The sequence below is a fragment of the Scyliorhinus canicula genome, chromosome 12 (assembly GCF_902713615.1).
Source record: "Scyliorhinus canicula chromosome 12, sScyCan1.1, whole genome shotgun sequence".
Taxonomy (NCBI): Eukaryota; Metazoa; Chordata; class Chondrichthyes; order Carcharhiniformes; family Scyliorhinidae; genus Scyliorhinus; species Scyliorhinus canicula.
Window position 1 is genome coordinate 153,354,732 of NC_052157.1, and position 14,368 is coordinate 153,369,099.

Below are 14,368 nucleotides of genomic sequence, written 5' to 3' on the forward strand. Positions count from 1 at the left end.
TTCTGATCCAAACTGCTAAATCACCCTGAATCCCATGCCTCTGTATTTTCTGCAATAGCCTACCATGGGGAACCTTATCGAACGCTTTACTGAAATCCATATACACCACATCAACTGCTTTAGTACTGAGAGAGTAGTAAGGGCGTGGAATGCCCTGCGAATTTAGGGAGCGAGTGCTCTGGGCTGTGGGAGGGTTTGAGGCTGGAGCTTTCTTCGCCAGACATTCTCTGGCATAGTGTCCTTTGCGTCTGCAGTAGCTGCAGGTCGCGTTGCGGGTCGGGCAGTGCAGCCGTGGGTGCTGGGGCTGGCCACAAAAGTGGCAGGCTGGAATAGCATAGTGGCTGGGTGGCCGCGCGGCACAGGCCTGGGGTAGTCGCTGGTCGGGGGCCCATGACGGGGTCGCGGAGTCCGTGGAGAACGAGGTGAGGCTGCGGAACGAGACCTCCATAGTAGTGGCGAGTTCTACAGTGTCTTCTAAGTTTTGGGCCTCCTTCTCAAGCAACCACTGGCGCACGTAATTGGACTGCAACAAATACATCGTGGACAGCGAGTTCCCTATGTTCTGCAGCATTTACAGCTTGGTAATTACAGTCTCTTAGGAATTCTTCTAGTGATTCCATGGGGCGCTGGCGGCGAGTAGTAAAAATGTGGCGTGCGTAGACCTCATTGACGGGCCTCACGTACATTTTGTCGAGCAGGGCCAGGGCCTCTGTATATGAGCCGGTACAATTAAGTTGAGTAGATATACGATGGCTCACCCTTGCGTGCAGTAGGTTGAGTTTCTGCTCCTCCTCGGATATTCCAGTAGACAAAGATGACTTAAAGATCAAAGCCAAAGGCTCAGCAATCTCCTCCCTAGCTTACCAGAGAATCCTAGGATAAATCCCATCCGGCCCAGGGGATTTATCTATTTTCACACTTTCCAGAATCGCTAACACCTCCTCCTTATGAACCTCAAGCCCTTCTAGTCTAGTAGCCTGTATCTCAGTACTCTCCTCGACAACATTGTCTTTTTCCTGTGTGAATACTCATTTAGCACCTCTCCTATCTCCTCGGACTCCACACACATCTTCCCACTACTGTCCTTGACGGGCCCTTCTCTTACCCTAGTCATTCTTTTATTCCTGACATACCTATAGAAAGCTTTTGGGTTATCCTTGATCCTATCTGCCAGACTTCTCATGTCCTCTCCTGGCTCTTCTTAGCTCTCTCTTTAGAGCCTTCCTAGCTAACTTATAACTCTCAAGCACCCTAACTGAACCATCATGTCTCACCTTTACATAAGCCTCCTTCTTCCTCTTGACAAGTGTTTCAACTGCTTTAGTAAACCATGGTTCCCTCGCTCGACCACTTCTTCCCTGCCTAACAGGTACATACTTATCAAGGACACGCAGTAGCTGTTGCTTGAACATGCTCCACATTTTCATTGTGCCCATCCCCTGAAGTTTTCCTCTCCAGCCGATGCATCCTAAGTCTTGCCTCATCACATCATAATTGCCTTTCCCCCAGATATGACTCTTTCCTTGCGGTATATACCTATCCCTTTCCATCACTAAAGTAAACGTAATCGAATTGTGGTCACTATCACCAAAGTGCTCACCTACCTCCAAATCTAACACCTGTCCTGGTTCATTACCCAGTACCAAATCCAATATGGCCTCGACTCTCACTGGCCTATCTACATACTGCGTCAGGAAACCTTCCTGCACATATTGGACAAAAACAGACCCATCTAAAGTACTCGAACTATAGTGTTTCCAGTCAATATTTGGAAAGTTAAAGTCCCCATAACAACTACCCTGTTACTTTCGCTCCTATCCAGAATCATCTTTGCAATCCTTTTCTCTACATCTCTGGAACTTTTCAGAGGCCTATAGAAAACACCTAACAGGATGACCTCTCCTTTCCTGTTTCTTAACTCAGCCCATACTACCTCAGTATTCGAGTCCTCATCAAATGTTCTCTCAGCCACCGTAATACTGTCCTTGACTAACAATGCCACCCCTCCCCCTCTCTTACCACCTTCCCTGAGCTTACTGAAATATCTAAACCCCGACACCTGCAACAACCATTCCTCACCCTGCTCTATCCATGTCTCCAAAATGGCCACAATATCGAAGTCCCAGGTACCCACCTATGCCGCAAGCTCATCCACCTTATTCCGGATGCTTCTGGCATTGAAGTAGACACACTTTAAACCACCTTCCTTCCTGCCGGTACACTCCTGCAACTTTGAAACCTTACTCATGACCTCACTACTCTCAACTTCTTGTGTACTGGAGCTACAATTCAGGTTCCCAATCCCCTGCTGAACTAGTTTAAACCCTCTCGAAGAGCATTAGCAAACCTCCCCCCCCAGGATATTAGTACCCCTCTGGTCCCGGTGTAGGCCATCCTGTTTGTAGAGGTCCCACCTACCCCAGAATGAGCCCCAATTGTCCAGGAATCTGAAACCCTCCCTCCTGCACCATCCCTGCAGCCCTGTGTTCAACTGCTCTCTCTCCCTATTCCTCGACTCGCTAGCACGTGGCACGGGTAACAACCCAGAGATAATAACTCTGTTTGTTCTGGATCTAAGTTTCCACCCTAGCTCCCTGAATTCCTGCATTACATCCCTATCCCTTTTCCTCCCTATGTCTTTGGTACCTATGTGGACCACGACTTGGGGCTGCTCCCCCTCCCGCTTAAGGATCCCAAAAACACGATCTGAGACATCGCGGACCCTGGCACCTGGGAGGCAACACACCAACCGCGAGTCTCTCTCGTTCCCACAGAATCTCCTATCTATCCCCCTAACTATGGAGTCTCCAATGACTAATGTTCTTCTCCTCTCCCCCTTCCCTTCTGAGCAACAGGGACAGACTCTGTGCCAAATACCTGTACCCCATGGCTGACCCCTGGTAAGTCCCCCCCCTCCCCAACAGTATCCAAAGCGGTATACCTGTTACTAAGGGGAACGACCACAGGGGATCCCTGTACTGACTGCTTCCCCCCAGCCCCTCTCACCGTCACCCACCGATCTTTAATCTTTGGCGTAACTACGTCCCTGAAGTTTCTATCTATGACCACCTCTGCCTCCCGAATGATCCAAAGTTCATCCAGCTCCAGCTCCAGTTCCCTAACACGGTTTTTGAGGAGCTGGAGTTGGGTGCACTTCCCACAGATGAAATCAGCAGGGACACTGACGGCGTCCCTCACCTCAAACATTCTGCAGGAGGAGTATTGTACTGCTTTCCCTGCAATCCCCTCTAGATAAAAACAAGGAAAAGAAAGGAAGAGCTTACCTGATACTCCCTCAACCCCTTAGGTTCGAGGAGGTGGAAGGGTGGGGGACACTACAAGCGTAGTGTCTCGGGTTTAGCAACCGCTCGACTTATATACAGGCACTCACCTTCCCGACAGGCCCCTGCTCCCGTCGAAAATCTGGAGGCCGCTCCCGCTGAAAGGCAAGCAAATTTAAAGACACACGCTCACCTTCACGACAGGCCCCTGCTCCCGCCGAAAATCTGGCTGAAGAAAATCCTCCTCATCTCTGTTTTAAAGGATCGTCCCTTTAGTCCGAGATTGTGTCCTCTAGTTCTAGTTTTTCCTGCAAGTGGAAACATTCTCTCCACGTCCCCTCTATCCAGGTCTCGCAGTACCCTGTAAGTTTCAATACGATCCCCCCTCACCCTTCTAAACTCCAACGAGTACAGACCCAGAGTCCTTAACCGTTCCTCATACGACAAGCTCTTCATTCCAGGGATCATTCTTGTGAACCTCCTCTGGACCCTTTCCAAGGCCAGCAAATCCTTCCTTAGATACGGGGCCCAAAACTACCGAGGTGGAGATCACCAACAATCTGTCCTGGTCCACCCATGTCGACCCGACAACCAAAAAAGTATAACAGCGCCTATACTTCCTCGGGAAATTAAGGAAATTTGGCATGTCCACATTGACTCTTACATATTTTTACAGATGCACCATAGAAAGCATCCTATCCGGCTGCATCACAGCCTGGTATGGCAACTGCTCGGCCCAAGACCGTAAGAAACTACAGAGAGTCGCGAACACAGCCGAGTCCATCACGCGAACCAGCCTCCCATCCATTGACTCTGTCTACACCTCTCGCTGCCTGGGGAAAGCGGGCAGCATAATCAAAGACCCCTCCCACCCGGGTTATTCTCTCTTCTAACCCCTTCCATCGGGCAGGAGATACTAAGTCTGAGAATACGCACTAACAGTTTCAAAACAACTTGTTCTCCGCTGTTACCAGTGTGACCCTCTTAGGGTCTGAACTGATCTTATGGACTGAACTGATCTTTCTATGCATCGTCTCTACATTTGTAACAATATACACGGTATACTTCACCCACTGTCTATGTTTATGTATTTTCATTTTATAGCCTCATGTATTTATCGTATGTTCCATGTTTTCATATACATGGAGCGATCTATCTGGACTTTACGGAGAACAATATTTTTCATTGTACCTTGGGTCATGTGATAATAAATCTAAATCTAATCTAATCTATGCAATCTACTGCCAGCCAGTTCCCAGAAATGGCAACGTAATAGTGAATAGACAATCGTTGTTGCGATATTGGTCGGGACAATGATGTTGGCCAGGGTACCCAGGATAATTCGCCTGCTCTTCTTCGAATTAGTGCCGTGGGATCTTTTCATCTCCGTGAAAGAGAGGTCAGCTGGGGCCTTGTTGGACCGGCTGGTGTGAAAACAAATGGTGCAATGATCACCACCGGGGTGGAAAATAAAACCAACTTTTACACCTGGTGCAGAGATTTGCATGTGACTTGCGCTGGACCAACTTTCGCGTTGACTGTAAGCCATGTGCACCAGTCGTCCATTGTGCGGCTGGTTCTCTTAAGAATCTGTGCTGAGCTTGCGACATGTACTGATAAGGAGGAAACAGCCTGGAATCCCGGTGTAATTCAAAGCCTCGTGTGTCAGTGGGCCATGTCATCATTCAATGCCCCAAATTCAAAGTTCAAAGGGCAGCACGGTAGCACAGTGGTTAGCACTGTTGCTTCACAGCTCCAGGGTCCCAGGTTCGATTCCTGGTTTGGGTCACTGTCTGTGCGGAGTCTGCCTGTTCTTCCCGTGTCTGCGTGGGTTTCCTCCGGGTGCTCCACTTTCCTCCCACAAGTCCCGAAAAACGTGCTGTTATGTGAATTGGACATTCTGAATTCTCCCTCTGTGTACCCGAACAGGTGCCGGAATGTGGTGACTAGCGGCTTCATTTCACAGTAACTTCATTTCAGTGCTAGTGTAAGCCTACTTGTGACAATAAAGATTATTATGTGGGTGGCATGATAGCAGAGTGGTTAGCCCTGTGGCTTCACAACGCCAGGGTCCCAGGTTCGACTTCTGGCTGGGTCACTGTCTGTGCGGAGTCTGCGTGGGTTTCTTCCGGATGCTCCGGTTTCCTCCCACAATTCCCGAAAGATGTGCTGTTAGGTAATTTGGACGTTCTGAATTCTCCCTCTGTGTACCCAAACAGGCGCCGGAATGTGGCGACTAGGGGCTTTTCACAGTAACTTCACTGCAATGGAAGCCTACTTGTGACAATAAAGATTATTATTATTAAATCCACATGACTGCTGTGCTGGCCAACCTAGGTTGAGAAGTAAGGGAACACTCTAATTTACCTCTGTACCTCTGTGCCAGCGAGGTCAAAGTCCAGCTTGGGGTCCCTACCCTCAGATTGACGCCCACCCAGCTCTGAAGGAAAATGGATGAGGGCAATATTAGAATTGGCCGATGAAAGGTCATCAACAGTAAACATTAGCCTCCCCCCTCTCCGCAGATGCTGCCTGACCCGCTTGGCAATTCCAACATTTTCGGTTTTCAGTTCAGAACTGGGTGCGCAGTCGACACGGCCAAATAGTTTGCCAACGCTGCCGCCGAGGCCAGGGGTCCGCAATTTGGAACTGGGGACTTGCGTGCGGCTCTTTAACATCTCGCCTGAGGCTCCCAGCAAAATCACATCAGCAAGGACAAAAAGTGGCAAATTAAGCCAAGGAAAGTAAGCAGAATGTTTTCATGGTGGGGTCAAAAGGTTCATCATTACGCTGAACTCAAATGTTTCCAGACGGTTACTTCAGCAAAAAAAAAACACCATTGCGCTCAAAATAAAACTGGTTATGGTCCAAGGCCGGGAATTTCCACTCCTGCCGTTTCCGAGGTGGGTTTGGTGATGGGAGTGGAAGGTCTCGTGAGAATCCCTGGCACTGCCCCCAGGGACACCACGTGGACATGTTTGTTTCCGTTTGCAAAGCCCAGAGCCCTGAAAGATTCCATGGTTCCAGCAGTGTTGCCATGTTTTACATCATGCATTTTTACACGCCGCCCGTGGTCAATAACTGGGGAGGTGCCTGGCTCAATATTACACACAACTGCTGCTTTTCCCAGTGGCTCCCTGGAGTACTTCAAGGTGATCTTTTATTTTTACAGAAATTGAAGAATTCCTACAGTGCAGAAGGAGGCCGTTCGGCCCATCGGGTCTGCACCGACCCCCCCCCCCCACTGAAAGAACACCCCACCTGGGCCCACTCCCCCGCCCTATCGCCGCAACCCCACCCAGCCGGCACATCTTTGGATTGTGGAAAGAAACCGGAGGAAACCCACGCAGACATGGGGAGAAAGTGCATACCTCACACAGAAAGTCGCTCGAGGCCGGAATCGAACCTGGGTCTATGGCGCCGTGAGGCAGCGGTGCTAACCACTGTGCCACCATTTAGATTGTTCATTAGCTTTAGTTCATTAGCAATAGTGTGTTAACTATCCACGCCACTCCAGGTGAAGCTGAATGGAAGTATGCTTCAGTCAGGCACAAGTTCAGATGGTAAACTCTGCCCCCCATACTGTACGGGTTGATTCGGTTTATGCTTCCTCCAGAGCCACGACCTCAACCACCTAGAATGACAAGGGTGCAGTCACATGGGAACGCCACCACCTCGAGGTTCCCCTCCAAGTCACTCACCATCCTGACGGAAGAATATCGCCGTTCCTTCAGCGTCGCTGGATAACAGCACAGTGGGTGTACTTACATCGCATTGACTGCAGCGGTTCGAGAAGACAACTTACCACCACCTTCTGGAGGGAAAATTAGGGAGGGGCAATATTCTGGCAGAGCCAGTGAAGCCCACAATCCTTGAATTCATAAAGAAACGACCCATCTTTTATTTTTTTTACTTGTCCCATTCCCTGCTACCTCGTTTCATTACCCCATTCATCAGTCACAGCTAAATTCTCCGCCCGTTCCCGGCAGCGGGATTCTCCGCCCGTTCCAGGCAGCGGGATTCTCCGCCCATTCCCGGCAGCGGGATTCTCCGCCCATTCCCGGTAGTGGGGTTCTCCGCCCGTTCCCGGTAGTGGGGTTCTCCGCCCGTTCCCGGCAGCGGGATTCTCCGCCCGTTCCCGGCAGCGGGATTCTCCGTCCGTTCCCGGCAGCGGGATTCTCCGCCCGTTCCCGGCAGCGGGATTCTCCGCCCGTTCCCGGCAGTGGGATTCTCCGCCCGTTCATGGCAGCGGGAGTCTCCACCGTTCCCGACAGCGGGATTCTCCACCGTTCCCGGCAGCGGGATTCTCCGCCCGTTCCCGGCAGCGGGATTCTCCGCCCGTTCCCGGCAGCGGGATTCTCCGCCCGTTCCCGGCAGCGGGATTCTCCGCCCGTTCGCGGCAGCAGGATTCTCCGCCCGTTCCCAGCAGTCGGATTCTCCCACCGTTCCCGGCAGCGGGATTCTCCCCCCCGTTCCCGGCAGCGGGATTCTCCAGTGCTGCGGCAGTCAATGGGAGATTTGGCTGAGCTCCGAATCCTCCTTCCTCGCTGCCAGTGGTCGCGGGCCCGGACGCACAACAGAGAATCCCGGCCTTAATCTCTCCTGCCTTCCACCCTATCCACAGACTTTCCCTTTAGTTCTTTCCTCTCCCCCCACATTTTCTTGCCTCTGTACTTGCGGAAAATATTTTGTATCTCCTTTTGCCGTTCCTAAGGAAACGGTAACGTGGGTTCCCGCTCTGCAGGTGACACCAGCCCCCTTGGGTTTTCCCAGCATCCCTCTGAAGAGAACCAAGGATAACATCTCTCCTGAAAGTGTAGCAACACGGCCCCATATTCCCAGATTTTAATTCCGGATTTCCAGCATTGACAGAATTTCACTTTTGTATTGGGTGCGTTCATTGCAAATTACTCACAGGTAGGGCAGGCACGCATATCATGACGTATGAACCGCTCAACCTGTTTGAGGAAGAGGAGAGGCTGTCACTATTAGGAAAACATCCAAGACAAGCATGAGCGGACCACAAACTCAAGTGCTGAGGTCAAGAATTACATTGAGACAAGAGCAAATGACGATTTGAGAAGGGAGGGTTGCAGACCTGCTCTGCTTTACTGAGGAGCTCATTTCTGGTCACAAATGTGCTCAGTGGGGCTTGGCGGGTGAACGCCAGGCACCCTCCCCATCCCCCCCTTGCCCCCCGCCTTCCCCCCCCCCCCCTCCCCCCCCGACAGGAGAAGCAAAACTAAATCGGAGAACGGGCCAAGCCAAGTGAAACATGTCATTCGCCAAGTTTTACAGAGTGGTTCCTGCTGGCAGTGTTTGTGGAAAGGACCACAATGAGCCCATCCCTCTGGAAGTAAAATATATCTTGCTTCGGTTCACAATGGGCTTATTCCTTTCCGTTCACCCTCCCTCCTTGCTTGTTCGAGGGCCCTCTTGTCAATCAACCAAATGGACAATAGATGTATGTAGAATTTACAGTGCAGGGTGAGACTATTCGGCCCATCGAGTCTGCACCTGGCTCTTGGAAAGAGCACCCTGCTTAAGTCCATACCTCCACCCTATCCCCGTAACCCAGCAACCCCACCTAACCATTTCGCACGGCCAATCCACCAATCGCACATCTTTGGACTGCGGGAGGAAACCGGAGCACCCGGAGGAAACCCACGCAGGCACGGGGGAGAACGTGCAGACTCCGCACAGGCAGTGACCCAAGCCGGCAATCGAACCTGGGACCCGGGAGCCGTGAAGCAACAGTGCTAACCACTGTGCTACCGTGCCGCCCTGAAGCGACGGCTCTGAGAGCGCAGCGCTCCCTCAATACTGCACTGGATTGTCAACCTTGATTTCTATATTCAGGACCTGGAGTGAGATTTGAACCCACAGCCACAGAGAAAATGTGATTGTTGCCAGCTTTCTCAGGCTCATGGCCCGGTGGTGTCCAGAGGGTTGTGAATCTTTGGAATTCCCTACACAGAGGGCTGTGGAAGCTCAGTCACTGAGTGTGCTTGAAGCAGAGATTGACAGATTTCTGATGAACAATAATGTGAAGAGTTATGGGGATAGCTGGTCTGATCAGCCATGATTATATTGATGGCAAAGCAGGCTCGAGGGACTGAATGGCTTACTCCCGTTTCTATGTTGCTATGCAAGCACATTGAATCATAGAATTTACAGTGCAGAAGGAGGCCATTCGGCCTATCAAGTCTGCATCGGCCCTTGGAAAGAGCACCCTATCTATGCCCACACCTCCACCCTATCCCTGTAACCCAGTAACCCTACCTAACCTTTTTGGACACTAAGGGGCAATTTAGCATAGCCAATCCACCTAACCTGCACATCCTTGGACTGTGGGAGGAAACCGGAGCACCCGGAGGAAACCCACACAGACACGGGGATAACGCGCAGACTCTGCACAGTGACCCAAGCTGGGAATCGAAACCGGGACCCTGGAGCTGTAAAGAACAGTGCTAACCACTGCGCTACCAGTGACGCCATTGGAGATGGATGTGTGCAAGTTGGTGCAAGTTGGAATATAGGCAACAGAACTTCGGATGAGCTCATGTTCGTGGAGGGTGGTTGGGGAGAGGTTGACCAGGAGAGGAATGGAAATGTTGAATATGGAACGCCAAAGGCATGGACCAGTGTTTTAATAACAGTTATGCTGAGGCAAGGGCAGGGGGGAGACAGGGAATACTGCGGAGGGACCAGTCCGCGGTCTTGGAGAAGGTAGAGAGGGGATGCTCAGTTCAGCATCAAAAAGGACGGTAAGGTGCAGACAATCTGGCCCTGATTCAGAAAACAGTCAAGGACAGATCGAGGGGCCAGGAATGGAGCCTATGTATAATCTCAGCATATGATAAAAGCGTGAGATTAGAACTTGTGCCCAACCTGGCCAGTGATACACTGCCATTGGTAAGCTCCATCAGGACAGTTAATCATTTAAAAACAGTTACATGCAGACACCACGTGTTTTCATTTCTTTTGCAACAAAATATAAAGAAACTTACTTGGCCACATCGGGAGACTGCTTGAAAGCCAACAGGATGTTTTCCGTGTTAATGAAGATGGCCCAGCAGGGAAAGCAGGCTATCATGAGAATGAGAATCGCTTTTTGGAGAATCACTCCGATTTGCTTCAAGTTCTTGCTGCCAAATGTCTGAAGCACAGAAGAGAATTTAACATTGTTCAACATGGCGGCACAGTGGTTAGCACTGCTGCCTCACAGCACCAGGGACCCGGGTTCAATTCTGTCCTTGGGTGACTGGAATTTGCACGTTCTCCCCGCGTCTGCGTGGGTTTCCTCCGGGTGCTCCGGTTTCCTCCCACAATCGAAAGGTGTGCGGGTTAGGTGGATCGGCCGTGCTAAATTGTCCAAAGGTGTGTCGGTTAGGTGAAGGGGTTATTGGGATGGGGCGGAGTGCTCTTTCAGAGGGTCAGTGCAGACTCGATGGGCTGAATGGCTTCCTTCTGCATTGTAGGGATTCTATGATCGTCTGTATTTTTCTGCCTTTTGGTGATTTGTGAGGGTAACGGAACCTTTCCCAATGACATTGAAGAAAATGATCATTGCATTTACAGTTCCTAACTCAACACCCCTGTAACTGGGTTCTTGTTGAGTATTCTTCTTGATCAATTGTGAGGAATCAGAGGTAGTTTTAAGTGGATACATTGCTGGATATTCAAAATAAGGGCCAGAACTCCCCAGCTATTCACGGCAGTGGAATCTATCAGTCCCATCAACAGTGCACCCCTGCCGTGCGGGGGCAGTTCTGCGACCATCCCAGTCCACTAGTAACATCACCTGGGACTGTTACACAATGTACAAATGATTAAGTTTCAGACCCTGGGTGCAGAAGCTTAAAGGAAACCTGAACCATCATGCGGTTCTGAAATAATCTTTGAACCCATGGACCACAGTAATGATAATAATAATCTTTATAGTCACAAGTAGGCTTACATTAACCGTGCAATGAAGTTACTGTGAAAGGCCTCTAGTCGCCACACCCCGGCACCTGTTTGAGTACACAGAAGGGGAATTCAGAATGTCCAATTCACCTAACAAGCAAGTCTTTCGGGACCTGTGGGAGGAAACTGGAGCATCCGGAGGAAATCCACCCAGACACGGGGGAGAACGTGCAGACTCCGCACAGGCAGTGACCCAAGCCGGGAATCGAACCCGGGACCCTGGCGCGGTGAAGCGACAGTGCTAACCACTGTGCTACCGTGCCGCCCATACTGATAAATTACAATGTTTTGATCGTATTTCCTGAGGGTGGGAGCTGCTGGAGATTTTCAAAACGATGGGCATTTCTTCAGGAGCCCATTGAAGAAATTTGGCAACTGGGAATTAAAACTTCAAAATCTTCATGCCAAGTATGAAGGGAGAGAGGCCTTATTCATCTCTGTGGCAATAGAATAATGTTAGTTTTACGAGGATTTCACCATTAAACAAGCTGGAGTGTAACTTCACTTACCTGAGAGATGAGTGTGTCACAAGTTAGTGATAATCCCGCACCGACTGAGACACCTGATACATTGACCATCTGAAATAAGTTAAAGAGAAAAACGGAGACAGAATAATTTGGCTGAAAATGCAAAACGGGTACAAACAAATACATGCCCACAAAACACCCCAGTGAATTTTCTTTCCCTTTCCAATCCAAACCCAAAGCTGTCCGTGTTTCTTCCCTCCGTACTTGAGGGTCCTCCGACCTCACTTGGGTACGTTTGCTCGGGATTCAGCAAATCTCCTACAACTACCCTAAACGGCCATCCGGGCAACAGCAACACAAACAGAGGGCGCGATTCTCCGCCCCCCCACAACGGGTCGGAGAATAGCGGGAGGGCCTTCCCGACATTTTTCCCACCCTCCCGCTATTCTCCCCCCCCCCGCCCAACTCCCGACACGAATTGCTGCCGCCGTTTTTTTACGTGATTCACAGCTGATAAATGGGCCGAAGTCCAAGCCCTTTACGGCTGTTTTTACGAACGGCAAACACACCTGGTCTGGCCGTTCGTAAAACCGGCGGGAACAACTCGCTTTTTATAACCGTGGCACCGATTGGCACGGCAGTACCACGGCCGTGCCAAGGGTGCCATGGGCCCGTGATCGGTGGGCACCGATCGCGGGCAGCGGGCCCGATGCCCGCGCACTATTTCTCCTTCCGCCGCCCCGCAGTATCCATTCGCGGGGCGGCTGAGGGGCATCCCGGCCCGCGCATGCGCGGGTTTCGCGCAAATACGCGATGACGTCATCCGCGCATGCACGGGTGGAGTCTTCCAATCCGCGCATGCGAGGCTGACATCATATGACGCGTCAGCCGGCGCTAACTCCGGCAAGCGGGCTTAACGAAATTCGTTAAGCCCGTGATGCCGGAGCTTACGGCGTCGGGCTGCTAGCCCCGACCGGGGACCAGAATCGGTTCCTGGTCGGGAAGGAGCGTGCTGGCGTCAAACCCGCCCTGGGTTTGACGCCAGCCTTACGATTTCTCCCGTTTTGGGAGAATCGTGCCCAGAATCTTTCATTTATACAGCACTGTTCACACAGAAAGACGATCCCATGGGTTTCACACAGGTGGAAGGGAAATTAACGCTGAGCCAAAGAAGGCTCTGGGGACCCAGGTTTGAATCCCACAATGGATTGCCACTAAAAAAAAACACTATTATTGGGTGGCACGCTGGCACATTGATTAGCATTGCTGCCTAAGGCGCTGAAGATCCGGGTTCGATCCCGGCCGTGGGTCACTATCCGTGTGGAGTTTGCACATTCTCCCCGTGTCTGTGTGGATTTCAGCCCCACAACCCAAAGATGTGCAGGTTAGGTGAATTGCCACTTTATTGGAAAAAAATAATAGGGTACTCTAAATTTAAAAAAAAAGACAGAAAAAATGGCAACAAGGCAAATTTAATGGCTCTTTGCTTAAATGCACATAGCATTCAGCACAAAACAAATGAAATAACGGCACAAATTGAGGTTAATGGGTATGACCGAATGGCCATTACAGAGACCTGGAGGGGGGGGGGATTCTCCGACCCCCCCCCCGCCGGGTCGGAGAATCGCCGGGGGCCGGCATCGATCCTGCCCCCGCCGTGTCCCGAAGTCTCCGGCACCAGAGATTCGGTGGGGGCGGGAATCGCGCCGCGTCTGTCGGTCGGCAATCCCCCTGTCCCCCTGCTGTCATGCCGGTCCCGCTGGCGTGAGTCAAACCACCTACCTTACTGGCGGGACCAGGCGGCGCGAGCGGGCTCCGGGGTTCTGGGGGGGGGGGGGGGGATCTGGCCCCGGGGGGTGCCCCCACGGTGGCCTGGCCCACGATCGGGGCCCATCCCCGATCGGCGGGCGGCCCTGTGCCATGGGGGCACTCTTTTCCTTCCGTCTTCGCCATGGTCTTCACGATGGCGGAGGTGGAAGTGACCCCCTCGCCTGCGCAGGGATGACGTCAGCAGCCGCTGACGCTCCGGCGTATGCGGGGACTTCCGCCGGCCGGCGAAGTCCCTTCGGCCCCGGCTGGCGTGGCGCCAAAGGCCGTTCCCACCAGCCGGTGGGGCGCCAACCACTCAGGCGCGGGCCTAGCCCCTCAATGTTAGGGCTTGGCCCCTAAAGGTGCGGGATTCTCCCCTACCCGGCGGGGCGGGGGGTCCCGGCGGGATGGAGTGGCGTGAACCACTCTGGCGTCCGCACCTTTGGGGCGGCCCGACGCCGGAGTGGTTCACGCCACTCCATCCCGCCGGGACCCCCCGCCCCGCCGGGTAGGGGAGAATCCCACCCCTGGTTACAGGGAGGTCAAAACTGGGAACTAAATATTCAGGGGTGTGTGACGATTTGTCAGGACTGACAGGAAGAAAGGGGTGGTGGGGTAGCTTTGTTCCTGCGAGATGGAATAAGGAATTGGGCAATGGTCTTGGATCGGAAGATGTAGAATCCATATGGGTGGAGGTAAGAAATAACAAGGCGAAGAAGGCATTGGTGGGAGTAGTCTATAGGCTCCTTTACAGTAGCTATGCTGTCAGGCAGAGAATATATTAGGAGATAATAGGGAATGTAAAAAAGGCAGTACTTTAGTCTTGGGTGATTTTAATCTTCT

At 51.8% G+C, this 14,368-nt stretch overlaps 1 protein-coding gene across 1 annotated transcript in view; it reads right to left on the reverse strand.

The window, feature by feature from the left end:
* The window catches only part of LOC119975205 (multidrug and toxin extrusion protein 1-like), a 73,180-nt gene that overhangs the window by 36,614 nt on the left and 22,198 nt on the right, over positions 1-14,368 (reverse strand). Inside the window, exons 3-5 of the mRNA XM_038814818.1 lie at positions 11,759-11,827; positions 10,292-10,440; positions 8,197-8,239 (exon numbers count right to left, since the gene is read on the reverse strand). Of these exons, the coding sequence (XP_038670746.1) occupies positions 8,197-8,239; positions 10,292-10,440; positions 11,759-11,827 (261 nt within the window). The remainder of the gene's footprint in view (positions 1-8,196; positions 8,240-10,291; positions 10,441-11,758; positions 11,828-14,368) is intronic.